Source organism: Meleagris gallopavo, chromosome 3, assembly GCF_905368555.1.
Source record: "Meleagris gallopavo chromosome 3, MGAL_WU_HG_1.1, whole genome shotgun sequence".
Taxonomy (NCBI): domain Eukaryota; kingdom Metazoa; phylum Chordata; class Aves; order Galliformes; family Phasianidae; genus Meleagris; species Meleagris gallopavo.
The window spans coordinates 24,243,697-24,269,730 of NC_139406.1; the positions used below are offsets into that span (position 1 = coordinate 24,243,697).

Consider the following 26,034-nt stretch of genomic DNA (forward strand, 5'->3'; position numbering starts at 1 on the left):
TGTCTAACTCTAATTTAATTTTTATTTTGCAAGAACTTCTGAGTGGAAATCAGAGACAGCAGGGCATTATATAGGGATTTTTCTGCAGAGACACTGATTCCTTGTTTGTCAGACAGTTCCACATTTGAATGAAGCAATCCCCAGTATTCAGCTACAGTGCTGCCTTATAGGAGGCACAGAATCCTGTTGCTATTTCGTCACAGCCATTGTCCATAAGCCTACCATTTTCATCAGAAACAACTGTGGAAGTTTGATTCTGATAGTGATTTTATTGTGGATTAGCAGATATAGCAGAAGAGCTGTATTTGTTTGATTTATGACTTGGTACATAAGTAAGAGTAAGGGTTGTTGATTGGTTTATAGTCTTTATAAAAACAGTGGGCTTAAGAAATTATCCCTATGCATAAAACACTAATTGTCCCTGAAATTTTGACTCTGGAAAGAACCAGAGATTGCATTTCTGGGGCATGGACATGTTAAGAGAGATTAAATTGCATTACGGGGATACAAATGACAATACAAGTCAAAAATTATTGTAAATGCTTTCTGAGACATAAGTTTTCTCTGTATTTACAAGATGGAAGCAAAAATAGTTCTTTGAGATTTTTATCATTTAAATTGTAATTTACATACTTTATGCATGGGAAATGGGAAGAGAACAGAAGTCATAGCTGAAGGGGCAGATACTGCCATCATTTCCTGTAAGATAGATTCAAATAATTTCATTTCTGTATGAGAGGCAAAGTGATACTTTGAAAAATGAATTTATTTCTTTTTATTGCTGTGTTTTGAAAGGTTTATTATTTCGCTGCATATAACCTCAGTAAAATGAATGATGAACTCTGCTGTATCTGAAGACTTGTCCTTCATGCTTTGCCTCACGTGCAGTTCCCCTTTCTAACAGCTGTTTTATTCATCAGATTAGGTGTTGTCATCCTCCCAACTCACCCAACAGGAAATCAATAATTAATTATGGATAGGCAAAGTGATGCCTCACTGATTTCCTGAAACCTACTGGAGTTGCACTGTTAAAAAAAAAAAAAAAAAAAAAAAGACAAACAGGGAGAGTTATTTGGCTGTTTTTCACTCAGATAGATTTGGCAAGTAATTAACATATCTCTCCCTTATCGTATGTTTGTCCATCGCTAAAATCTAGGGATGAGATCTAAAATTACAGCAAGAGATTCCTGATCAGAAGCTAATCATGCTACAAAGTAAAAGCATTTGAAGAAAACCTGGCAAAGCAAGGCCATCTGAAGTATTTTGAAAGAGAAAAATGGGTAGTGCTCTCAGAAGACTATAGTACCTCAGGCATTGAGATGACAAGTATGAACCAGGGAGAAAAAAATATGAGAGATAAGGTTGGTGTTGAAGGCTGACAATCTGAGAGTAGTATCTCGTCTCACAGGGCTGCTGAGGTGTGAGCCAAAGGGTATGTGTCTCATGTAGCGAAGAATGAGTCCGACTGCTGATTCTGAGAATGGCACTTTAAAAATGCCCTGCAGAAAACTTAATAATCCTCATTCAATGCCAGGCAGTTCTGCTATTGTAAATGACTGTCTGACCAGGAGCCCTTTTTTAGCCTTACACCGCCCTGAATAGATGTTTCTCTTACAGCTTCATAAGAAGTTGAAGTTTTTCTGTGTCTGTGATGCAGATGGTTGGAAGTAAGGTGAGTTTATGCATTTAAATTCAGAGCAAAAAGGAGAGAAACCCCAAGATTAAGCCTCCTGCACATGATAAGAAAGGCGCCTGACGGGTGCACGGCCCACCGGCAGTCATACAGATCTGGTGTGAGAATCCCACAGTGGGGAGGCACCCAAGGAGAGGGCTGAGAGTTTCCAGAAGTAGCCACGCTGGTGAAGGGCTTGTGCTTTCTGTTCTTGGAGCATCACCCTTGCTTTTTGCCTTTGCTCAAGGGATTGCACTGTTCCCACAATACTCTCAGTGGGGAGCTTCCTGTCCTCACATTGAATTACACGAGGGCAAAGGAGAACTGAGCAGCCTCCATCCCAAGCTCATGCTGCTGCAGGTGCCCTCAGCATAACCTGTAATCAGTTAGTTGTCATGGAGTCATGGAAAGCAGCCAGTTTTTAACCACTTCCACCTTCTTACAACCACAAAGTGCAAGTGCTGTACTGTAAGCATCTCCTGCACTTTAACTGAATGATTATAATATTTTCAAATCACCTGTGCTTGCAGAATTTCTCTGCTTTAAGTAACCTTCTGCCTTTCGTAAGCTGTGGAAACGACTATAAATACGAATACTAAAATCTTCAAATCTTCATTTCCCATTATCTGTTGATTTTGAGGCCCTGGCTCATAACTGTTTGGGAGAGGGGTGGAAACAGGAGAATTAGGGTCAGCATTCCTATGTCTTTTGCATTCAGTGAAATTACTCCAGATTTCCATTTGCAGTCTTTGAAATTCAAAGGATTTAACCTATCAGCACACAAATGTGTTAGCTGGGACAATGCCTCCATCCCAACAACGTATCCGGAGTTCCCACCTTGGAAGTAGAAGACAAAACCTTAGGAGTATAAACGTCAATATCCTATTTAGAAGTGTTTGTAACTTGGCTGATGGCATTAAAAGAGAAAAAAAATCAGGAAAGTAGATTAATTCAGAGTACATCGTAAAGTAGATCAATGCCCAAGAATTTCCTGCTCCTTTTGAGTTTTCTCTGAAAACACACAAGCATATCTGGACAGGATGATCTATTCAGGAGCTGTATACTGATAATAGGATCTAGCACTGTAAATTTAAAGTACAAAAAAAAAAAAAGGACAACTGTATTTTTAAATATAGATGTTTTATCTAGAACTAGTTGTTTTGTTTGATGAGCGTTTCCAGCAGTTTTAATTCAGTTAAAATCTGTTTTTCAAAGTAACACACTTCTAGTACAAAGACAGGGGCCTTTTTAGGGAACAGCCATCTCTCCTGTCCTTCAGCAGCTGACCACTTCACTGCTGTATTCAAAGCAGCACTGCTAGGGAGCTGAATATTCATGTGAGTTCATGGGGGTGGTTTGGATCCACTGCAGTGGGGCAGGCAGATGGAGAGAAGTCAGACTTGCTGTCTTGGCAGCTGTCCTGATGGAACAGCCTACTGAGGAGAAACTTTGGGAAATGTTCTTTCTTCCTTATTGTACTAGAGCAAAACAATGTGATTGGTTGTGAAGGTTGTAAATCCTAATGATAAATGCAATGCTTGTTAAGCATTTCAACTGCACTATGTCAAATATCCCATTTAAGAGCTCAGCTAGACACGTGTGTGGATCACCACAGCCTTGCTATAATTTCGGATTTCTCACGGCAGTCAAGTCACGTACATAACTTCCGTATGTCATGGTACATAGATAATATGATCCAGTTCTAATTTCTGTTATGTGTTATTAATGTCGTGACAACACATTCCGATGAAGGATTGCCCAGACCTGTGTAAGTCTGATGAGCCTTGACTTAGTTCACATCAGATTTGTCTTTTACTGTAGATGGTGTCATACAGGTGCACACCAGTCAGAAAGTTTCATTTAACCTGACAGCAGGGCCTGAGATTGTGAAAGAGACAACACCAGCAACTCCTTCAGCAATTTCTGGCTGAGTTTCAAACCAAGTACATACTATGTTATGTACTTTCTTAGAGGCATTCTGCCTATTTTGCTATATCATCCACTTGTTCTGGGTCTAGTTACCAGTTCCTGCCAGTAGTTACCTATAAAAACTTTACATTTCTGCAGCTTATTACCTACCATAAACAGTTACTATTACAGTTAATATACTGAAACCAGTAAAATGCTGGCTTGCAGCTAGGGGAAGAGGGAGGACAAAACAAGTCTGATCCTGTGTGATTTAAATCATTTGGCAAAATGTCTGTTAAATGAAGTCATGAACAGGATCAGGTTTGAGGCAAGAAATAACATACCGGGGAGTCTGCAAACTGAGCAGAAGGGACACTTCTTCTGTAGTTTCTTGGGTTTCAGCCAATTCATTATCAGATTGGTTGTATCATTTTTGTTTGTTCTCCTCAGAGTGTTTTTTCTGAAAAGAAAATGTTCTGAAGATACACTCTTTCTTCCTGTCAAGGAAGTTAGTAGCCAGGAGACAGAACAGAAAACACTCTTCAGCATAGACAGATACTCCTGTGCGTGCAGCCACAGCAGTTTTTCTAAACCACAGGTGACTTTCAAGTCAGTGTCATCAGCCAATCAGTATAATCCATCATAGCACAGGGCTTGTTTTTATTTTTGCTGCATGGCAGTTAGCAACTGAGCTGATACAGGATTTATTTTGGAGCAGATGTCATGAGGTCATCCAAGCTGGCCATGTCTATCTTCGATCACACCATGCAGCCCTTGACTCCACCATTTTGGCTTCTCACCTCTTCAACCTATGGGTTCTTCAGGCTTTGGTTCCCTATTGTGTTAGCATGTTGTCACTTCCAGTCATGGCTTAATTTCATTCTGTCTTCATAGTGTTATTGTACAACAAACCAAATGGATAGTGTCTATGATACCACCCACCTCAGGAAGTCAAGGATTCCTCTACTGCAGAGTTATGGAAATTGGAAAACACAAGAAAACTGAACACAATGTGGAAATTTTAAACACTATAGAAAACTGCTGTCTTATCTATCTTTAAACACAGAAAAAATAATATGGAGAAAGCAAACTATATTAGTTAGTCACCCTGACTAACTAATTATTTCATATAGGCTTGAAGAGAGCTGTTATAGTTGAGCAGGAAGGCAAAGGACATGTTCACTCCTTAAGCCCAGTTAAAGTTGATCAGTGAGACTATAGTATCATACTTGTATTCTGCAATGATTAAGCCTCCAGCCCAAAAACTAGTCCCTGCAGGTTTCCAACAAGCACATGATCAGAAATACATCTCTGCTGATGAAGGTCTGACACATACCTTTTAACATCTGACTTAATGCAGTGTAATTGGGGGAAAATGCACATATTCATTATAGTCAGAATTTAGAAAAAAGCCCAACAGAAGCTACCTTGGAAAAGGTGATAAGGACATGCAGTGATATTTGTGTACTTCGGTTGTTGTGTGCCTTCTTGTAGTGTGCAGTTGTTACTTATTAATTAATTGCTGCCAGTTAACAAACACATCCATTCTTGTAACAGAACTACAGTGACAGAACTACTCTTCAGTTTGTCAGATCCTTTTGACTTACCCTTCCCCTCCTAGATCAGGTTTGTGGCTGATAAATTGGTTTCTGAAAAGCAGTCTCACACATTGGTGTTGAGTTAGTTTTCTTCTCTGCAGGACACTTACATACTGTATCTTTAAGTACCCAAATCAATTTAATTAAATTTCATTACAAGCACTAGAGCTGAAACAAACTAATGAAAGCAGCCATCACGTCAGGTGCTATTTATCTCAGCATTAAATTGAAAATACTCCCTTAAGGCTCTTAAAAATTAGTTTCAATATTTAACGCTAATAGCTTTTGGAATTGTTTCTGGGGATAGTTGTAATGAATTTGTTACAAACAGTTTACCTTTCCAAGGGAAGGACCTTGTTCCTTGCAGCAGAGAAGAGCTAAATACATATGACTTAAAAGTATTGAGGTTTTGAAATATGTGACATCCATGAGCTGCAAAAATACTGTGAAGCTTTTCACAGTGCAGTATGCCTTGTTGAGTCATAAGCATTGCCAAGTAACAATTCATGGTCAGTATTCATGTTAGAGTTTATTGTTGACCTAACTCTGATTATTGAGCTAATCAGGCTTGCAGCTTGCAGACTTTAAGGTTTGTAGCATATTTGTTTTGAAGACCTTACAACCGCCGCTACTCTCAGCAGTGAAAATACCTAAGATTTTTAGGGAGAAGAGGAACAGATGTGCTACAGAGAAAAAGGCTATTGCTAGCGTCCCAGCTGTAGCTGGATTTTATTCTCTTATTGCTGAGGTACTTTGCAATGCTGTTGATGAGGAAGAAATGCTGACAAAGTATAGATTGATATTCTTCCAAGCAAAACTGGTGCCACACACAATTCCTCTGTAAGTCCATGTGAATTTCATCCACTTCCCATCAGAAAGTAGCTCTAGATATTAAAGTGAACAATGCAGAGAGAGGATGTAGTAGAGAACAGGAGGAAACAGTGGCCTGGGTCAGTTGTTTTTGTTGTTTTTCTTTTTTTTATTAAAAGAGGGGCAAAAAAAGGTAATTAAGCTACTTAATACATATTAAGTTTGCACTGTAAATTTGTATCAGTTTATGCTCGTGCTTCCTACTGATTTGTAGCAACTTATAGATCTCCAGTTTCTTATGTGGACATGATGTAAAAATTCCAAGCTTGTATTCATGACTGTAATAATTCTTATTTCATAATGTCACTAAGCACTCAGCAAAAGAATGAATAATGGATAATTTTTCATATTCAAATGGATAATTTGAAAAAAGAATTATCTTTAAAGAATGAAACACTGCAACATGGGCTTTGTGCACCACTTTTCTAAAGGGACTGACCCACCTTTTAAGAGTTTTTTGTGAACTTCTTGATGGTTCCCGTTGCAGACAGTCCTAGAGACTCACTGAAGCAGCTCAGGCTGCTGCATAGTGTCCATCACACTCCACAGACTCAGTCTCTTGATCATCTCAATGGAAGGATGCTGTGGGAGTGCTGTGCCTCACTGGTCAGGGACTTACTTGTGGGAAACAAGAATGCAAAAGGACGTTGTGCATTGCCATACGTGCTTCCAGATCCATGGAGCTCAAAGCACTTTCAAGTAGCACTGTGTAAGCATGGCTGATGACTCTTTATTTTGCACGTGGATGGAGATAGCCTGTTTCTTCTCCTTTTATCAGATCTAGAGTTGATTCTCTTGCTATTCTCTTACTTAAGCAGAGGAGTCTGCTTAAAAGAAATAATCATCAGAAAACTGTAACAAAGCAAATTATCGAGGTCACCTTTCTTATAAGAACATAAGACCTCAGAGAATGAAGAAGGGAAACATTTTTCCACAGCAGGATAAGGGCGTGGGCTTCTCAAGTTTGCTTCTTTGTTCTTATAGTAAAAATTTATCATGTAAGTTATTGTTAATGGAAGATGTGAAAATAACACAAGTATTTTTCTTACACTTTTAATGCTTTGATAAGATTATTGGACTCAAGCTATTTGTTATAGTTTTTAACAGTTGTTTTTAAAAATTTACATGTAAATATTGAAAAGTTTCTAATAATTTCCAATGTTATTCAACAATAAATGTGTAGGACTTTAAACATGTTTTTTTTAGTATTCTCATTGGTCCTCTTTCTTGTTTGGAGAACCTGACCTGTGCAGATGTGGCCTCTTGGAAACGAAAGATTAGATACAGAAATTTGTGGCTTAAGAGAATAGTATTAAAGATTATTTCTTTTTCTAAAAAAATCATATTTAATATATGTATATATATATAAATATATTTTATTAGTTACCTTTTCCTTCCTCATGTTTTATTATGTGATTGCTATGAAATGTAAGAAGCAGTTCAGGGAGATGTCATTAAAATGACTGACCGCAATGGATAAACACTTACTGCCCATTTCAGAGAAATTAATAACCGCACTACAAAAGCCATGGCTTACATTTCCCTCTTCCTTTTCTTTTCAACTTGTGACTGAGAAATACGGATGTTTATACAAGGACTGCTCTGAAAGTAATGCCTCCTATTTTATTATTTTGGCCCACAATGTCAGAGGTGAATATTGGTGGTATGGCAGTAGAGACTGAACCTTCCCAACAATATTCCATTCCATTTTGTTGCCATATGACAGATGGTAGCAGAGGGACAGTCTGACAGAATGGCATCTGACATGGAAAGATGGCATCTGAAGCAAAGATGTGAAACTGAACTGAGAAAATGGCACCCACTGATACCATAAATGAATGATTACTGAACATTTATGGAGACCAACCACTGGATGTGAGCACAGCAAGGTGATGAGTGACGTGTTTCAGCAGTGGTGAAGGCACTGTGAAAAACAAGCCACATTCTGGACAGCCATGCACAGCTGTCACAGCACTAAACGAAAAATGTCTTGATGAGCTCATCAGCGCAAACCAGGAAACTTGGTACGGAGCTGAATATCAGCTTCAATACATTGGAAATGATGATGGTAATGTTGATGTATTACACATTTTGTACCAGATGAGTCACATGAATGCACACACAGGAAGAAAAGGAATACCTTGTGCAAGTTTGACCTATTGAAGCTGTATGAGACTGAAGGTGACAATTTACTGGATTGCATCATTACTGGTGACGAGACAGGGTGTCACCACTATGAGCTGGAGGCAGAACAGCAGTACATGGAGTGATGATGTTAATTCCCCATGGAAGGAAATGTTCAAGACATAGCCCTTAGCACATAAAGTAATGTGTGCTGTCTTTTGCACTAGGAAAGGGATGATTTTTCTGGATTTCCCGGAATCTGGACAAACCATTGACTCTTGCTGCTACACTGCAACAATAACTAAGCTGAAGGCTCAAACTTCCAGAGCCAGCCCAGAAAAGAAAACAACCATTCTCTCGCAATACGATAACACCAAGCCCCATGTCAGTTTGAAGACTGTGGAGTACATTGCCTCTCTTGGCTGGACTGTCCTACCACACCCACTGTATAGTCCGGATTTGATGCCTTCTGACTTCCATCTGTTTGAGATGATGGAGGATGCTATGACGCCATCATAGCAATGTTGAAACAGTTGGTCACCTCCACTGGTGCAGATTTTTACGAGCACAGCATGCAGGCTCTTGTTCATCATTGGCAAAAATGCAGAACTAATGGTAGTGATTGTGGAAGAATAGCATTCTGTAGCTGAGAACTTGCTCTGTCAAACAGTGTTATTGTGCTGTAGTTTCCATAGAAGCAAAAAGGAGGCATTACTTTCAGACTGACCTACATAGAAATGCATTCTATAGGGAGTACAGATGTTTGGAACCTGTAGCTAGGTGTCAAGTCTCTCTCTCCTATCAGAGCATTTCCCTCTGCATCAAATGTGAATGCCTTCCTTCCTCCTGCTGCTATTAAAAGAGACGTTTGCCACACTGTTGCAGAGTTCTCTTTCTTGAAAGTGGAAAAGGTGTCTTTGAGCCTTTCCCTGCTGCAGCTGGGAGAGCTGTGTGCCTGTGATGGGCCCAATGGGAGGGGTGGGCCTCAGAGCTGGGGATCAGGGGCAGCCCAGGGAAATGTCCTTCTGCAGTCAAGCAGAGTTAGTTTTCTATAAGCAAGAGTAGAACTCCTGCTGGTTGTGGGGGTGGGTGGGGTTGCAGTATTTTAGTGTTTGCTTACATCCAGCATTTCACTGCAAAGCCATGTTTAGCACCATGCCAGTTCCTTGACTCGATATCCATGAAGCATAGCAGAAAGTGGGTGTTTGTAAATGCCCTTCAGCCTAAAAGCCCTTCAGCCCAAGACCAAACAGGATCGACCTGTGTTATAGATTTAGATTTAAAACTAAGTAGTGATAAAACCAATTTCAACATGAAAATATTTTAAGGCATCTGAAATATTGTAGTTTAATAAGAGTACTAGTAAAAGTCCATTTATTCTTTCATGATATTTACAAGTTATAAAGCTAATTATTTAGGAGCATTACATTCTGTTATAATAATACAATAATAAACTGTGGAGGAATTAACTCTTTTTATTTCTGAAGTAGCTGTTTCTAACATTTCTATCGCTTTGTTTCTTTTTTAAAAAAATGCATCACCGTTACCACAGTTTTACATACAGGGAATGGAATTTCACTCTGTACAACTTGGGAAAAAATGCAGTGAAGAAAATGCATTGATTTTTATCGCTCAGTGTGAACAAATGGGCATGAAATGTATCTTACTAAACTCAAATGTTTACATCAATTTTGATAATGTGGTAGCTTCACCTTCCTCTTACTAAAGTTGATATAGGAAGACAGAAATGACTTAAAGCAAGAACTTGCAACAAAAGGTAGCTTCATGAATTGGAATATTTTTGTAGCCAGAATGTCATCTAAAATGTGAAAGAATCATAGTGTCATGGAATCATAGAATGGCCTGGGTTGAAAAGGACCTCAAAGATCATCCAGTTTCAACCCCTCTGCTATGTGCAGGGTTGCCAACCACCAGACCAGGCTGCCCAGAGCCACATCCAGCCTGGCCTTGAATGCCTCCAGGGATGGGGCATCCACAACCTCCTTGGGCAACCTGTTCCAGTGCATCACCACCCTCTGTGGGAAAAACTTCTTCCTATTATCTGACCTATCTAACCTATCTATCTAAAGTAGAGGCAAGGAAAAAAAAAATAAGATGTTATCCAGTGTTTTCATAACTTGAGTTTTTCTGGAATAGAGTACTTTACAGAAATTACTGCATTTTAAAATTGTTCTTTTTGTATGTCAGTACAGTCGGTATATTGAATCTGGCACCGCTGAGAGTATTTGTCACCCAACCACTGGAAAAAGAGAGTAACCCACTGTGTATAAGCAGTAAAAAATAGAATATGTAGGAAAATGCTCTGTACTTAATAATGAAGAACAGTGAGGAAAAACACCATATGCTGTTTTTGCTGATTGCTGTCATAATGTTTGATGTTGCAGGACGGATGGTCACAGTATCACTTTGTAGCCTCATCTTCAACGATAGAAAGAGATCGGCAAAGACCATACTCTTCATCACGCACGCCCTCCATCTCTCCCGTGCGCATGTCTCCTAACAACCGCTCAGGTAAGAGCAAGCTCCCAGGACCAAAGTAAATGCTGAAATAATCAATTACTGTCATTTGCCTCCTTTAAGCAATGTCTGATGTTAAACAATGTTATTAACAATAATGGAAGGGCGCAAGGTACAGTCTTTGCTCGTATCTGAACTATCCATTGAAAACAGGAATGACTTTACTTTGCAGGACATTTCATAAAGTTCTACAGCAGAGAGATTACTTAACTTTTTGTTATGAATTACTACGCAGTGTTTTCCTGATTTAGATTAGATAACTAGATCTCAAGAACAATTAATTCTACTGTTAGCACAAGGAAATTCTGCTACGTTTTGCTAGTCATGAAATCTCTTATGTTGTGGCAGAAATCGAAAGATCCACATTATTCCTGCCAGCTTTTATTCTGATTGTATGTGTATGTGTGTATATGTACATAAATGTGCATATGCTTGCATATACAAGTTGCAAGTTTTAAAAAAGTTTGACTGCAGGTCTTCGTGTAATATTGATGGTACATTTAGAACAGCTGCCATTAATTCTGTATGATCTCTGTAATGAATTAAAGTAAGTATGGCAACTTGTACTGATGTTAATTTGTTTTTCTGCTCAGTAATCTAGGCGTTTTTTCATGAGCTTATTCTAAGATAAAATATATCCTGTCTAGTTAAAACAGGCTCAGTATTTTAAGATTAACAGTTAAAACAGACAGACTTTCAGTGTGCATTTCACTGCTTGTTCAATCAAATCCTGCCATTACATAGGTATACCAGTAGTTTTAGATTAAAATTTACCAAACTGGTTATTGCCATCAGCATCATACAGTAGTTGTGTTTCTAGGAAAATAGTTGTGTTAATTATCTATAAGCTGTATCTTAGTCCTGCCGAGAAACCACTGAGGAAGTTTGAAAATGTGGCTGTAAGTACACCCCAGTGAGAGTTACCGTTCTTACTATTCCATCTAAATTTCTTCTACGATATGGTTGTAAGGCTTTGTTTAAAGAAATAGACGGCAGACAAAATCAACACTGATCTGAGAGACTATTTCACTCATTATTTTTATAGGCAAGCCAGGGCAAGCTAGTAAACAGTCCAGAAATGTAATACATAGAGGATACCTGTGAACTTTGCAGGTGGCATAAGTCTAGAAGAGACTCACCTTATATGGGGAGCACTGTTAGAATTCAGAGTTGTCCTGAGAAATTGAAGCTACTGTCTGAAAAGATCTTATTCCTTACAAATAGATTATAAGGGGAAATCTGGCTAGATGAAACTGCATTAGAAATGACTTAGGGATTTTTGTCAGTTGCAAACATGAATGAGGAGATGGAGAGATCAGAGTATGAAGACACACTGAATGGACTGTAATTTTTTAACTCGGAGACAAGTGAGAAGAGATACATACCAAGGCTTCAGACATGTAATAGGCAGCTGCAAAGAGGCATGCTATGAACTTTCTCTGCTTTCATAGAAGACAAATAATGAGCAGCAAGGAGTCAGGCTAGACATCAGGGAACATTTCCTAATGGCAGAGAAACAAAGCATTGTAATAGACTGCTTGGAGCAATTACTTGGTTTTTGTCATCAGAGATCTTTAGTTTCAGACAAATCTGTCAAAAATTATTTTGGTATAGTGTCTACTACCTTGGAGTAAAAGGCTGAAGTAAATGAACTCATAATGTTCCGTTCATCCCAAGGACTTGGTGATGCAGTGCTTTTAACTAGCTTGACGAGTTCTGTCTTTTTGTGTGTAATTTAAAAATAGTAACAGAAAAACTTGATATTACTTCTTAGTCTAATGTAAAGTAATGAATGTATGTCTACTTCCAATAAGAACTCTAGAGGAGGACAGTTCTATATTTTAACACTTACCAAAAAGCCATTGTTCTAACATATGAGGAGAGGTACAATTTATACAGGGAACAGAGAAATGTTTTTTTCCTTGTCAGTCAATTTTATTCGAAACAGCAGATTGTTAAAAGTATTACTAGACTATGGGAAACAAAATGCATGCAAGTGTTAGTTACCTTTTCAAGGTTTGCATCCTGTTTTGTCCCCTGCTTAAGTCAAGCTCCCATTAGCTGATTTGGTAATCTAATGTCATGTCATGTTTCTTCATAGTTAATACTTTTATCACCTTCAGAATTACATACCGTTGACAAGCAACTTAAAAGCAATCCCCAGTTTTGATGGCTTCATAAGAAAGCCATCTGTCCCATGTCTGCTCTGCAATTTCAGCGAAAAGATGTTATTGCTCTGGAGATTATTTTATCATATTGACTGTCTGGGTGGCAGCCAGGAAGCATGAGGAAACAACCACCAAAAGTTCAGTTATTTTTTTACCATATGCTTTTACTAACTCTAGGGTGTTCTGCTACTGACTTTGTACTACCTTCCCTCTCCTCCCCTCCCCAACAGGGAAAGTGCATTGTATCTACCAACATCTGAATGTATCAAAAATAGTTTATTTGAAATCTGCTATTTTTGTCCCAGCTTTTCTCTTTTTCCTTTCATAGCATCACAAGCTGTGAGTCTTTGTGATCAACACCACTCATCACCTTCACATTCTTCAGTGTGTGAGAATCACATACAAGCCCAATTTCTTAGTCATTTTTCACTTCCCCACTTTTAGCTAGACCACGTTTCAGTCAGACTCTTTCTTACTGGCTTCTGAAGCTCAGTCAGTTGTGAAACAACCCCATGAGCCAGCTGTTCCCATGACATTGTCCCCCAACCCCCTTCTTTCAGCTGTATCAGCCTCTGAACGCTTGCAGAGTTTCACAGCACGTGATGAAAGAAATTTTGTTTTAATGCCAACTGTACTTAGATAGTTAATGACAGAGAAATTATTTAAGTTACTTTTAAGTGTTAGATATTCTTTCTTGTATGTATTCTATGAAAAAACAGCTTTATTTTCTTCTTTTCCCCCCAGAATTATTTCAAGGCTTGTTTATTTTCAACAGAGAAGGGAGGAAAACACTTTATCTCCTTTTATAAGGATTTTTCTACTCAGTTGAAAGTTAAGGGTCTTTTAAACAGAAAAGAATTGACCATTTTAAGAAAAAAAAAAAAAGTGAATTAGCTACACTGAGAAGTTTTGACACATTAGAGAAATTGAAATGCTATGGGAAATTTGTTGGTTTTTATTATTATTATTATTGCTGTTGTTGTAGTTTTTTGTAATGATCATCTTAGATGTTGAGTGTAAGTGAAAAGAGAAAATGATGTTTGGAATTGATAGTCCCGTTAATGCATTTGTCCTGAATTTGAAATAACAACACTTTTCCTTTCATAATGTGACAGTGTTTCTTCAAACAGCTGAACAGTAGCCTACTAGCAAATATATACTTTACTGTGATGTTTACTCTAGAATTGAACAGTACATTCAGTGATGATGTGCTTAAAAAACCTAAATCCATTTTTATGATCTAGCAAGTGCCCCAGCCTCACCTCGGGAAATGATCAGCCTAAAAGAAAGGAAAACAGACTATGAATCAACTGGAACAAACGCCACTTACCATGGAAGTAAGGGAGAACACACTTCTAGGAAAGACACCATGACAGGTGAGATTATGCTTACATAGCACATGTAAAAATCAGCGATGATAGATGGCCGATTTAATAGGCTTGGCTGAAGAGTTGACTTGCTCTGGTTTGTGCCAAAGTTTAGCAACTTTGAAGAATAAAACTGAAAAAGTGCTTGATCTTAGTGAATTCAAAGCTCTGTGAAAATGATTTGTGAAGACCGCGATTCTTCATAACAAAAAAGTCTCTAAGAATATTTGTACATTTCTTTTTAATTTTGTTCTCTTTTCTGAAGAAAGTGGATAAATCCACCTTGTATTAACTGGTGCTGTTTCTGTGAGCGTGACTGTGGCTGAGCATGTATGGTGGTCACTGATGCTAGTCTTTTGCAGGGAATGGCTCTGTGGGACAAGTTAGATGTTTTTATATGTCACTCATTGCTAGGAAATTCCCTAGCAGTTTGGAAAGACTATTTAAAATTTAACAATTTTCTTGGCATATGTATTACCATCTTTTGCAGGTTTCATTGAAGGCCTTTCTCCCTTAGTGAGCTCACTCACCTGTTAGCATTTCAGTAATTAAGAAACATTGACTACTTTGGCTAGAATTGTGCCTCTTCTTTAGTTCTCTGCAAAATATGTGTCGATCTCTATCACCATTACACAGGCTTATATAAGCTCTGGTGGGTATTAAGTTATATTTATACTGTACTGAGCATCATAGTGTCCACTCCACCAAATGCTCCCTTGTAAAAAATTTACATTGAGGAGTCATTCTGCACTTTTTGAATGCCTCTTGCCTTTTTCCATTCCCTCTGCAAGGGTCTTGCTCAGAGAATGCCAGAATGGGTTGGTTTGGGTTCTTAAGCTCACAGGGGCATCAGAAACATGCTGATTAGATTTCAAGCCATCCATGCTAGTGTCCACTTTCAGCACATGACACTACTCACACAGCATCTATTCTGCTATACACCATTGTGCAATCACAACCTAAAGGCCAGTCTTTGAACTTGGGTGAAAATGCAATGCCGAATTAGCAAGAAAGTGAAAGTCTGAAGAAGAGGAATGACACTGAAGAGCATATGGAAACCACCGAATCGAATGTCCTGAATCACCTCCGCAGGATACCAACGAAACTAAAGAAAATTCAATCAAGGTACTGTATTTAAAGTATCTGTAACATTTTGGGTGTTTCATAGTCACATGAGAGGATTCTCTAAAACACTTCAGTGGCCATTACTTGTGTGGTTATAAAGGACAGGACTTCGTTTCTTTTCAGCACTTTCATGAAGAAGGAATCTGAGTAAGAATTGCAGAAACATTAGTATTTCACCCTATCTGTGTCTGCAAATTCAGACAACCAGATTATATTTGAAAGTTCTCAAAAATGGATTTCCGTGTGGAAAAACTTCCTTGCACTGTTGCTGTGCTTCCTTGCAGTTCGTTACTTATTCTTTCATTTCTCTCTCCCCACTTCAAAAAAATGTCTTTTTCCCCATCTCTTTTTATTTTACCATTTACTGTAGTGTCTTTGTTCTCCCTTATGTCCTTGCTGTATCTGTGCAGTTTTAGGAACATGAGGTTTGTGCTTTCCCAGCAACCTTTGCTCCACTGTGATTTTTGCATCCTGTTTTCTTTTCATATCTGTTTGTATTTTGTATGTTTTTATTGATCTTTTGGAGTGGTTCTTAATAAGAGCACTCGAGACTCTCAGCATCACGCTCACCTATTGGTATTTTTTCCAACTATTGAGCTCAGTGAGAAAAATCAAAAACAGTCAAACTTATAAGCTTTATAATGTTTCAAAATCTTGTATAGCCATTGTATAAATGAATATGAAATTAACAAATCACTTTCTTTGTCTTTCAGGTCACTAAATCTCTGCTCATTTCGTCAGAGCTCAAATTAAACATCATTTTAAGAACAGAAAATGACAGGAGTTGCACTGTCAACGTTTGATGTGAAATGTGTGTAACATATCTGTAGCTGATTAAATAATAAACATTTCATTAAAGAACAATATGAAACTTATGACTTTAATTGTGAGACATTTTGGCCTTACTTCTGTGGTCTTTTGTAAGTTTGCATAGCAAATTCATTCCAATTCCTATATTTCGTTGTATGCATCAAATAATGCATTGCAGTTAATACCTCCACAGAGCCTATGGGACTTAGATAAATGTTTTTTCAAGTTCCACCTGGCGTATACATATACTGAACTGCTCTTGTGTTTTGTGCCAAGCTGATATATTGCACAAAGCTTTTTTTGACTTACAGATTTACAGAATGTGGAATGCAACAGCAGTAGTCCCAATTTATCTACACCTGTCTCCATGCTCTTCTTCAAAGCTCTTCTCAGTTTATAGTTCAAAAATTTTATGACCTCTTGGCTAAGACTGAAATGAAGGTTTTTTTGATGGATTTTTGAGGTAAAAATGCTGGCTTCCTGCCATCGTGGAGAGCTGTCAGGAAACCTCTGGGAAAAAATGGAGAATCTATGAAGTAAACAATTCGGCTGAAAATGATAACTTACATTGATTTCACAAGGACAGCTAAAAAATAGGGGAACAATATCAAAGTTTCCATTGCCCTCCTCACTTCACAGGTTTATGATGCTGTGTATATTTACAGTCCATCTTCTCTTTTCTGTAGAAAATAATAACCAATAATAAAATTTTATCACCTAAAGTATATTTTTAAGACAAAAACTATTCTATTCTTTTTTTTAAAAGGAGCTGTAAATGAATGTGGTAACGTTATTTATGCCTTGGTGTTCTCCTTCAGAACAGAGAAGATAAGCCTACTGTATACTGTTACGGGACTTTGTTAGTACACTTTCTGTACCAGTATGTGCATCACAGTCTGCACCCTACATCTTCACTTCCACCAGCAGAAATACCTTGTGATTAATTTATTATGTTGCTTGTCAGTAATCTTTCATCTGTACTTTTCTTATTTGAACTGACTTGCACATTCTGAACACAACCCCCAACTGTTAAAATACTAGAGATACTCAGGTGACTTGAACTCCTTATTACTTTAAGAAACCACAATAAAACTGTAATCTTTTGACATGCCCTTTCACCATAAATGAAGGTGGCGGTGGTAATGACAGGCAGTGATCTCTGTTAAGTGACATTTGTGAGAAACGGAAGCATTTTCCTTCACTGTCTTGAATTAAATTTTAGAAAATAGAGTCCTGTTGATCGTAGTAGGAAGAGCAGGTTAAGCAATACCATTTGAGGATGACTGCCTGCCCGATTGATCTTTCCTTTCTTGTGTCTGTCAGTGTTTGTGAGTGCAAAAGGTTAGCACCTTATTATTTCAAACTGCCTGTAAATGTGTTCTGAATGGGTACGCTTAGGAGCTGGAAATTGAATGTTAAGCCACAAATCAAGGGACTGAGATACGTGGGGAGGGCTTCAATCAATGATAACTTTGTCACATAAACCACTGAGTGACATAATTCTCAGAGCTGCTGTAAGCTTTGGAGAAGGTGGCCAAGGGAAACTTGTATTTTTTTTTTAATCAATATCACCTTGAAAACTGGGGAAAATAATAAAGTAAGGTATTTTTCTCTAATGTTCTTTATACTACACAACCACAAACTACTGCAGGCGTATCATAGTATTCACTTCAGAACTGTCACTATTTTGCCCAGTAAAAAGTACCTTTTCAGTACTATCTTGTGCTGTTGTTTAGATACTGCATAAAATACAGATGCACACACTCATCAATTCTAGAGTCGGTTTATCTTCAGCGACAATTCTCACCTCTCTGTAAGGAAACACGTTTGATGGAAAACCTCTGTCTCCTGCTCTTTGTACCTCTTTCCTTTGCCGTGTATTAAAAAGTTTGATTAACTCTCTTTCTCTGTGATCATTTTACTATGATGACACATGTAACATCAGATACTAGCCACCCAAATATTTTTCCTTTCATCGGGCTCATCCTCTCCCTTCTTTCTTTTATATTCACCCCCTGCTTTTGGACAGCAAGAGTCAGCTGCTCACTGAAGCATGGCACAGCAGGAATGGAGTTCCCAGGAATGCCGCCTGCGTGTTCCGAAGCAGGTACTGGAGTGGGGCTGCATGCATTAGTGGCAGCTACATTGCTTGGCTTACATTTCCTCCTGAGACAGAGTTATCTCATCCTCTCAGCTAGACTAAGCCAAGATTTCTTGTTTGTGAACTCTTGGCGTTCATTTCAAAGCATTTGATGTGTCATTGTACTCCTTTTAATCACGTTAAGAAAAGAATACCACAGTTTGCTTGCATATGACCGCAGTGAAATCAGCAATGCAGACCTTCCATTATGCAGAGACTATCCATTTCTTCCATCACGGAATCTGTGATCTGGGAGACTGCAAGTCTTTAATCTGGCTTGTGGTATACAACCAATTTCACAGTACTGTGGTTGAGAGCTATGCATCAACTCTGAACTGTTCCTATTTTTTTAATAATTATGACTATTAGGGGCACACGGGTTCCTTGTGCTCTTTTAGTTGCCTATAAAAAAAATTGAAAGGCTGTGGCCCTCCTAAGAGTCTCTCTGATTGCCTGTGGGAACACTGTGAATTGGCATGTGTCCAGTCCGCTGTTCTTCAGATTCTCCATAAAATCCTCAGATTTGCATCTTATACTACTCTTTATTCTTGACAAATAACTATGAATAGTATTGTACTTTCAGTTATTTCTGTCTGAAAACTTGCATGTCTGGATCTTCAATCCTGCTTATCTTTAGATTTATATACATTAAAAAAAGAAGGGTTACAAGAAGCTCTTCCCTATTTATGAAAGTCCAGCACATCATCATTTCCGTATTGTTCAAGCAAGCTTCTTCTAGCACATCATGGGGCAAGCAGGGAAGTCAGAAAACCAGCATAAAAAAAGATGGTACCACCAAATTATCTGGCACTACTGAGCACCACATTGCTCAGTTGCCACAGTTGCATGAGAAGCACCTTACACAATAATGCTCATGCATGCTCCTTGGCTCCTTCAACACCAAAGTCTGTCATCAGAATGAGAATTTGAAACACTAACCAGAAGATGCAGCTGGAATTCATAAAAAATACTGAAATAACAACTGTCAAGCCTCACAAATCAATCAAGTTTAATGAAACAACTTGAAAGGGGAACCTCTGTAGACTGACACTTCTATGCTAACATCTATGGCCACAGATGAACTATCCAAGCAGTCATCATTTCCATCTGTTACCACCTGCTTGCACACAGAACTGGGAATACTTGCCACCAAAAAAAAAAAACAAACAACCACTGTCCGTTGCCAGAGTTTATATTCTTAGTTTCAAATAAAGGATCCCAGTGCACTACTTGGAGACCCCTGGATCTCTGCTCCATTTCCTACACAGGACTACTCACTGTCTTAGTAACTGCATCCAGCACATCAAGAACTAAGAGTTTCTTCACCTCTACTAGATAACAGTGAAAAAAGCAGGGGGGAGGGGGCTGATTTTTTTTCCAGCTGGTAAGGATCATCACCCCGTCATATAGGTCCAGTCTTCATCCCATTTCAAGATCATCCTGGAGATCTTTAAGAACACCACCTGTGATCAGTGAAGTGACAACATGGAATAGTGCACCAAGCTCTGTCAAAAGCTTTACCTTCAGCATGGTGCCTATAGCAGATGTGGAGATCAGAATGGGCACTTCACAGTCAGCTTTGACTAATAACCATGCCATTCCTTCCTTTCTCCATAGTGGGTAGAGTGACTGGAGAAGAATTGCAGAGGCACTTTTCTGTGCTGGGATCCATGCTAGCAGGTTTCCAAAGGAAGAAAAAGTGGTTACTTCTTCAGTAACTGTGATTCTTCTTGGTGATGTGACCAGCATGGATCCCACCACCAGCTTTCATCTCTGCCCTTTAGTACTGCCCTCCAAGTTTTGAGTTGTGAAGGTACTAAAACATACAGTTGCACAGAGACCTGAGAGAAGCTGAATGGGCAGCTTGTTTCAGTTCCACTGATGCTCTGATTCACTGCTCTTCAAGTTTTAAAATTATTTTTTGGGCATATGCTTTTACAGTGAGAGTCACAGTGGCAGTTATCAAGTCATTGGTTCTAGTATCTGGAAAGTTAATAACATATCCAGCGAGCACAGTGTGCACCAACAACTACATGACATCCTTCCATCAGATTATTTCAGATATGAGAAATGTATACATTTCTGGTTCTATCAGCAAGCTGAGCTTCAGCTAGATACTCAAATCAAGGTGATCGGGGAAGGTTAAAGCCTTGCAGAAAAATCCTTGGTTTTGAATGTGTTTCTTTAGGCAGGTACTCAGTACTCTTAGCAAAACAGTACAATGTCATCTTTGTCTTCAGAATCCCTTCTGATTTCAAACTCATAGCTCAGTTTTGTCCATGCATTTTAGTAGTATGGTATTTGAGAAGAAAATTACTGCAGTTCATGGACTTGAGACTGTCTTGGCCAGAATATCTTCGGTATAACTACTTACTTTTTGCGTAAATCATTTTATCAGTTGTATTTAATCTGTTTTCCCATGAACAATTTCACAATATAACAGCAGCACTGTTGGATAAGTAATCCAGGATTTGGTGCAACGTTCAACTGAACTGAAATGAGTTAGATGTTTCTTAATCCCAATATTTACAGCTGTTACCTGTTTAGTATATGTGTTATACAAAATCCCACATATAACCTGAAATATATTACTGAATGCTAGCTGTATATGAAAATATTTTGTTGATTTAGGTGTGATGGTAAACGATATAGTGCCTGTTACCATTAATGTGTTTACCACGTACATACATGTACCCCAGAGCAAAGATTAATACTGTTTAGTGAGAGAGAAAAAAAAAATAGAATACTGCTGATGCTTTTAAAGATTTTTGTGTAAGGGAAATGAGCACTATGCAAGTATTAAATGAAGATTAAGAATTTATTTTGAGGCCAGAGAGGCACAGCTGGTAAAACTGCTTTTCCTTCCGTTTCTCTCTCTCCAGCTCAGAACACTGGAATCTCAACTTTGTACAGAAATTCTTACGGTGCACCTGCTGAAGATATCAAACATAACCAGGTAAGTAAGGAGACATATATTGCTGTTCTAGACTGCAAGATGTCAGTGTAACATTTTGTATGGAAACTATGAAAAATATCACAAGGATTAAAAAATCCAGGTTAGAATAAATGAGTCATATGCTTGACCACATGCTGGCAATTCCACTGGTTTAAGGCAAGTTATATTCTTCATGTTAATGCATAATTTCAGCCCAAGTCTCAGAAATGTCCAACAGGTTATGACAGCAGATGCACAAGAATTATTTAAAGCATCTAGGCCTTTCACTCATAATGAAATCAAGAGAGGCTTGAGACCTACATGCCTTTAAAGTTCTGGATGTGTGATGCACACTGCAAGGGCCAAGCTAACATAATGGGCACTTCTGCTTTTTCAAATACCTGGTGATGTCCTGTGCCAGTAAACTTGGTGAAGTGCATTCACATCTCACTGCTTGAGGGTATCCGTCATAAAATTGAAAGCTACTTCGGCACTGTCTGGCTCACAGGCTAAGGCATTTTGTCAGCAACATGATCTCTTACAGGCACATATGCATTGGCTGTATATATGCGTAGCTTCATTGTTTTGCACAACTGTATCTTATAATAAATTATCACAGTTCCTTAATATTTTCACAGCTTCCCTATGCATTGTACATCCTTCTTCAAATAGAGGTAGGAGGCCAAAAACACTTAAGAAAAGCACTTTACATAGAAACTCAGAATTGCTCTGGTTGGAAAAGACCTTAAAGATCATCAAGTCCAACCACAACCTAACCATACTACTCAAATGATGAGTAGTATCAGAAAAGTAAAAGAATATTTGGTGAAACTGATTAAAAAAATCCTGAAAATTTTTACTAGATTACCTGAAATTTCAATTTCAATGAATGTTATTTCAATTTGAATCCACAAACTTAAGGCGAGTTTCTGCTGTTCTGCCCCTATTTTCCTTGTATTGGTTTTGCTCTTTACTTAGCCAGTATTTCATGTGGTGTACCATATTCTTTGTGTGCACCGCTTCAGTGCATGAAGGTATTTCTGCTTTTATGGTCTTTAAAGAGAAAAGTCCTTCTAATTAATACAGTGTTTAAGGAAAGGAGGAGTATGAGGTATTTTAACAGCTGGTACACTCAGGCTGCAGTCATAAATAAACTAATTTGATTTTTAGAGTGAGAGCAAAAGGAAAACACCACTTTTCCACCTTTTTTCACTTGTTTTCTCAAAGAAATGTCAGGTTTATGATTGACTTATCATAAATAATGTTTCTATTTATAAAGGACCCCAAAATAGTAATTTGGTCTTCTTTCTACTCAAAAATATGACTGGCTATGTCCTTCTGGTTTATGAACAGATTGCTTAGTATGTAATTTTTCTCTTCTGTCCAAATGGAGACACCTGTATTTGAACATGTGGCATTAGACAGAAGTGGTGCTAGAAATAGAAAATACAGTTATTAGGCTCCCTTTTGCCATTTTCATGTTGTGACCAGTGTTATAAGGTCACTTGTACAGCTGTTAAAGGCAGTGAATGCTGACTGTCTTTTGCAAGTTACTCATAGAGTCCCATTCAGACATTTTGAAAGAATACCCAACAGTTTGGGACATAGACATGGCTAACTCATGCATAGTCTGCAGGTTTGGCAGAAAGTCTTCTGATACGGACATTGGCTCACTGGAAAAGACAGCATTTGAGGACTGAAAGACCGTGTCATTTTGCAGTCACAAAGCCTGCCCAATCTTCATGGAGATGGCAGAGTGAAAGATAGTGTTCCACTAAGATACTTGGCAAATGATAATTTTCACATTTCGAGTAAGTCCCAAATATCAAAACTGAGATTCACTATGGCTGTCTGAAAAAAACTTAACAGCAAACTTCGGTTAGGGGTCCACTTGAGACTTTTTTCTGTATATCATAAATATTTCAAGCTCAAGGCAACTTACTGGAATGTAGCAACTCAAGACTGTCAACATGAAGTGTCAAGGCAGTGGTAAGAAATTGGTTCAACTTAACAGTAGCAGAAGAATACACTTCAGGGGACTTAGTCTGAAATGTTCTCATATTGGTACCCTGAAGGCTATACTTAGCTCTCAACGGTGTCACCCAGTCTCTTCTGTGGCAAAGGAAGTTGCAAAATGTTAAGCATATTGGAGTGCGTACACTGTCCATTCAGATTCTTCCAAAATGAATTTTTACCACCAATATTTGCACTGTATAGCTGCAAAATAGTCAGAAAGCTGTATACAGATGATATTTACTAAAAGTTACTGTGAGCAGCACTGCTCAGAACCAGATTTTAATTACATTTGAAATAAACCAGCATCTGTTAGCAGCAATAAAATGAAATAATAAATGAAAGTGTAAAGAATATAATGACAAGGCAGAGCTGAGGAATTAATTCACTTCTAAGTGCTACTTTGGGCATTCGTTAAGTAATGACCAAGTTTCCATTTCCAGCACAGTGAACATAGAATGAGATTCACTCTTTCTTCCCTCCTGCCCACAGAAAGTTGTATCTAAGAGGTGCGGATATTGCTGTCTTTCAGGTTTCAACACAGCCAGTTCCACAGGAGCCCAGCAGAAAAGATTATGAACCATATCAGCCGTTTCAGAATTCAACCAGAAACTATGATGAGTCCTTCTTTGAGGACCAAGTGCATCATCGTCCACCTGCAAGTGAATACAACATGCACCTGGGACTAAAGTCAACTGGCAACTACGTCGACTTCTATTCAGCTGCTCGTCCCTATAGTGAACTTAACTATGAAACAAGCCACTATCCAGCCTCTCCCGACTCCTGGGTTTGAGACTTGGGCAGATAGAAAAGCTCCAGGAACTGTGCATGTGCATGCATACCACAAGACATTTTTTTCCTGCAAATTTAGTTTGTTAAAGCCTGTTCCATAGGAAGGCCCAGATAACCAGTGTGGAAAAAATTAAGAGATTTTTTTAGAAGGCTAAAAGAAATGAAAGCTAAACCTTGGAGTAATTAGAAAGAAATATATATACTATATATATATTTTACAGTGTAGGACAACTTTAGTGTTGGCCAGTAGTCTTAAGTTCATTGCTGTGTATTGAATGTGGCTGAAAGAAAGAGGGAGATTATGACAGTGGATGTGGGTCAAGAGTTAAGCACAAGTAACTGAGCAGCGTACATACTTTATGGGGAACAGCTTCTCACACTTTGTTTAATATCCTCATTCATTGTGACTCTAGGCTTCAAGTTGCATTTGGGGTTTCCTCTGTACAGCAAGATGTTTCTTGCCTTTTGTTAATGCATTGTTGTAAAGTATTTGATGTACATTACAGATAAAAAAAACAAGTGCATTGTGTATATTACACCAATGCCACAGTGTTTCTTCATCTATGGTTCTAAATATTGCTTCAATTTCAATTTTTGAAAGATGTATGAATTTCCAGTTTTTTGTTTTTCTTTTCCCCAGTGCGTTTTAACAAAAAAAAAAAAAAGAAAAAGAAAAAAAAAAAAAACAAAAAGGAATATTTAGCAGTATTGTTCGTTCTGATATGTGAATTTGTTTGTGGCAACTAAAAAAAAAGGCATTCAGCAGTTTCTGACAATTAACATTCATCATTCCACACTCCTTGTCAACAAAGTGCTTTTTCACTGCCTAAAATTTTAGATGTAGATATTTGAAATAGATTTTTTTCATTTATACCAGTTTTCTTTATGATGATACAGTGTTAAAAGGAAATAAATTACAATTGATCTGTCATCCATATTTGCTAAGAATGTCTATTTCCAAGAATCTACCATACAAATATACATTCTTACTCGTGTGTGTCCACGTATGCATAGTATTCTGTGTGTGTGTGTATGTATTTGAGTGTGTGCGTTTGTGTGGTATAAAACCTATTTTCATCCAATGTTTTTCTCGTTCGAGCTTCAGTTTTTGTTTGATTTTCAGTTTTTTTAAACAGTGGAAACTCCAGTATGTGCTTTCTCTTACTCACTTTATTAACCATAGATAGCAATTCAAAACTGTTAGGCCACATACTTGCAAAGGAAGGGGTTGTAGGATATTTTTCATTGAGTCCTTCACCCTCAGGTGCCATTTCCTTTAAAATAGCATCTCTTGATCTTCTCTTGAGGAAAGAAATGTCATTACTTTCCAGCCACCAACCAGCAAATACTCAAGGAAGAGAGAGTTTGATCTTGCCATCTCCCTGGGGGAATGGAGAACCAAGACGCAGCAGGCTAAAGCCCGGAGTGCCCAAACTCTTCAGGCTACAGAAGGGTCCAACTCATGAACCATTAGGACAATCATTTACTTTAACCCATGCCAAAAAGAAAACCCGACACCCAAAACACATTCCTCAAATATGAAAGATACTGACCATTTCTGTGCATTTAAAATAAAAACATTTTAAAAAATGAAAAAAAAAAAAAGGAACAGAGACTTTTTTTTCAAAAAATAAAAACAAACAAAAAAAAAATAACAACAACAACAACAAAAAGGAAAAGAAAGGAAACTAGGCTGGGAGTCCAGAATAGCTGGCCTAATAATCTTAGCTTTTGGGATTCAAGAAGTTAAAAAATTAAAAACAAAAAAACAAAAAAAATCTAGCATTTCTTTCATTCAGCCAAGAGTTTGGCATACAGTTTCCATGGAATAAGACCCAACACAAAAGGAGTAGTTGTAAATTGCTTAAATTACAATTAAGGAATTTGTTTTAGGTTGCAAACATTTCTGTGGTTAGTCAGTGTAATAGTCTCACCATCACCTGGCACACTTTGGCTGTGTGCAAGGGGAAAAGT

At 38.0% G+C, this 26,034-nt stretch overlaps 1 protein-coding gene across 7 annotated transcripts in view; it reads left to right on the top strand.

The window, feature by feature from the left end:
* The window catches only part of CTNND2 (catenin delta 2), a 625,555-nt gene extending 600,560 nt beyond the window's left edge, over positions 1 to 24,995 (top strand). For 4 of the 7 annotated variants that reach the window (XM_085220451.1, XM_085220453.1, XM_085220456.1 and 1 more), the window contains 5 exons: positions 10,578 to 10,704; positions 14,123 to 14,254; positions 18,210 to 18,287; positions 21,203 to 21,276; positions 23,801 to 24,995. In XM_085220451.1, coding sequence (XP_085076577.1) covers positions 10,578 to 10,704; positions 14,123 to 14,254; positions 18,210 to 18,287; positions 21,203 to 21,276; positions 23,801 to 24,061 — 672 coding nt within the window. In that variant the 3' untranslated portion in view covers positions 24,062 to 24,995. The remainder of the gene's footprint in view (positions 1 to 10,577; positions 10,705 to 14,122; positions 14,255 to 18,209; positions 18,288 to 21,202; positions 21,277 to 23,800) is intronic. The other 3 variants (XM_085220452.1, XM_085220454.1, XM_085220457.1) reach the window with 1 other exon arrangement.
* The last annotated feature ends 1,039 nt before the right edge of the window (positions 24,996 to 26,034 follow it).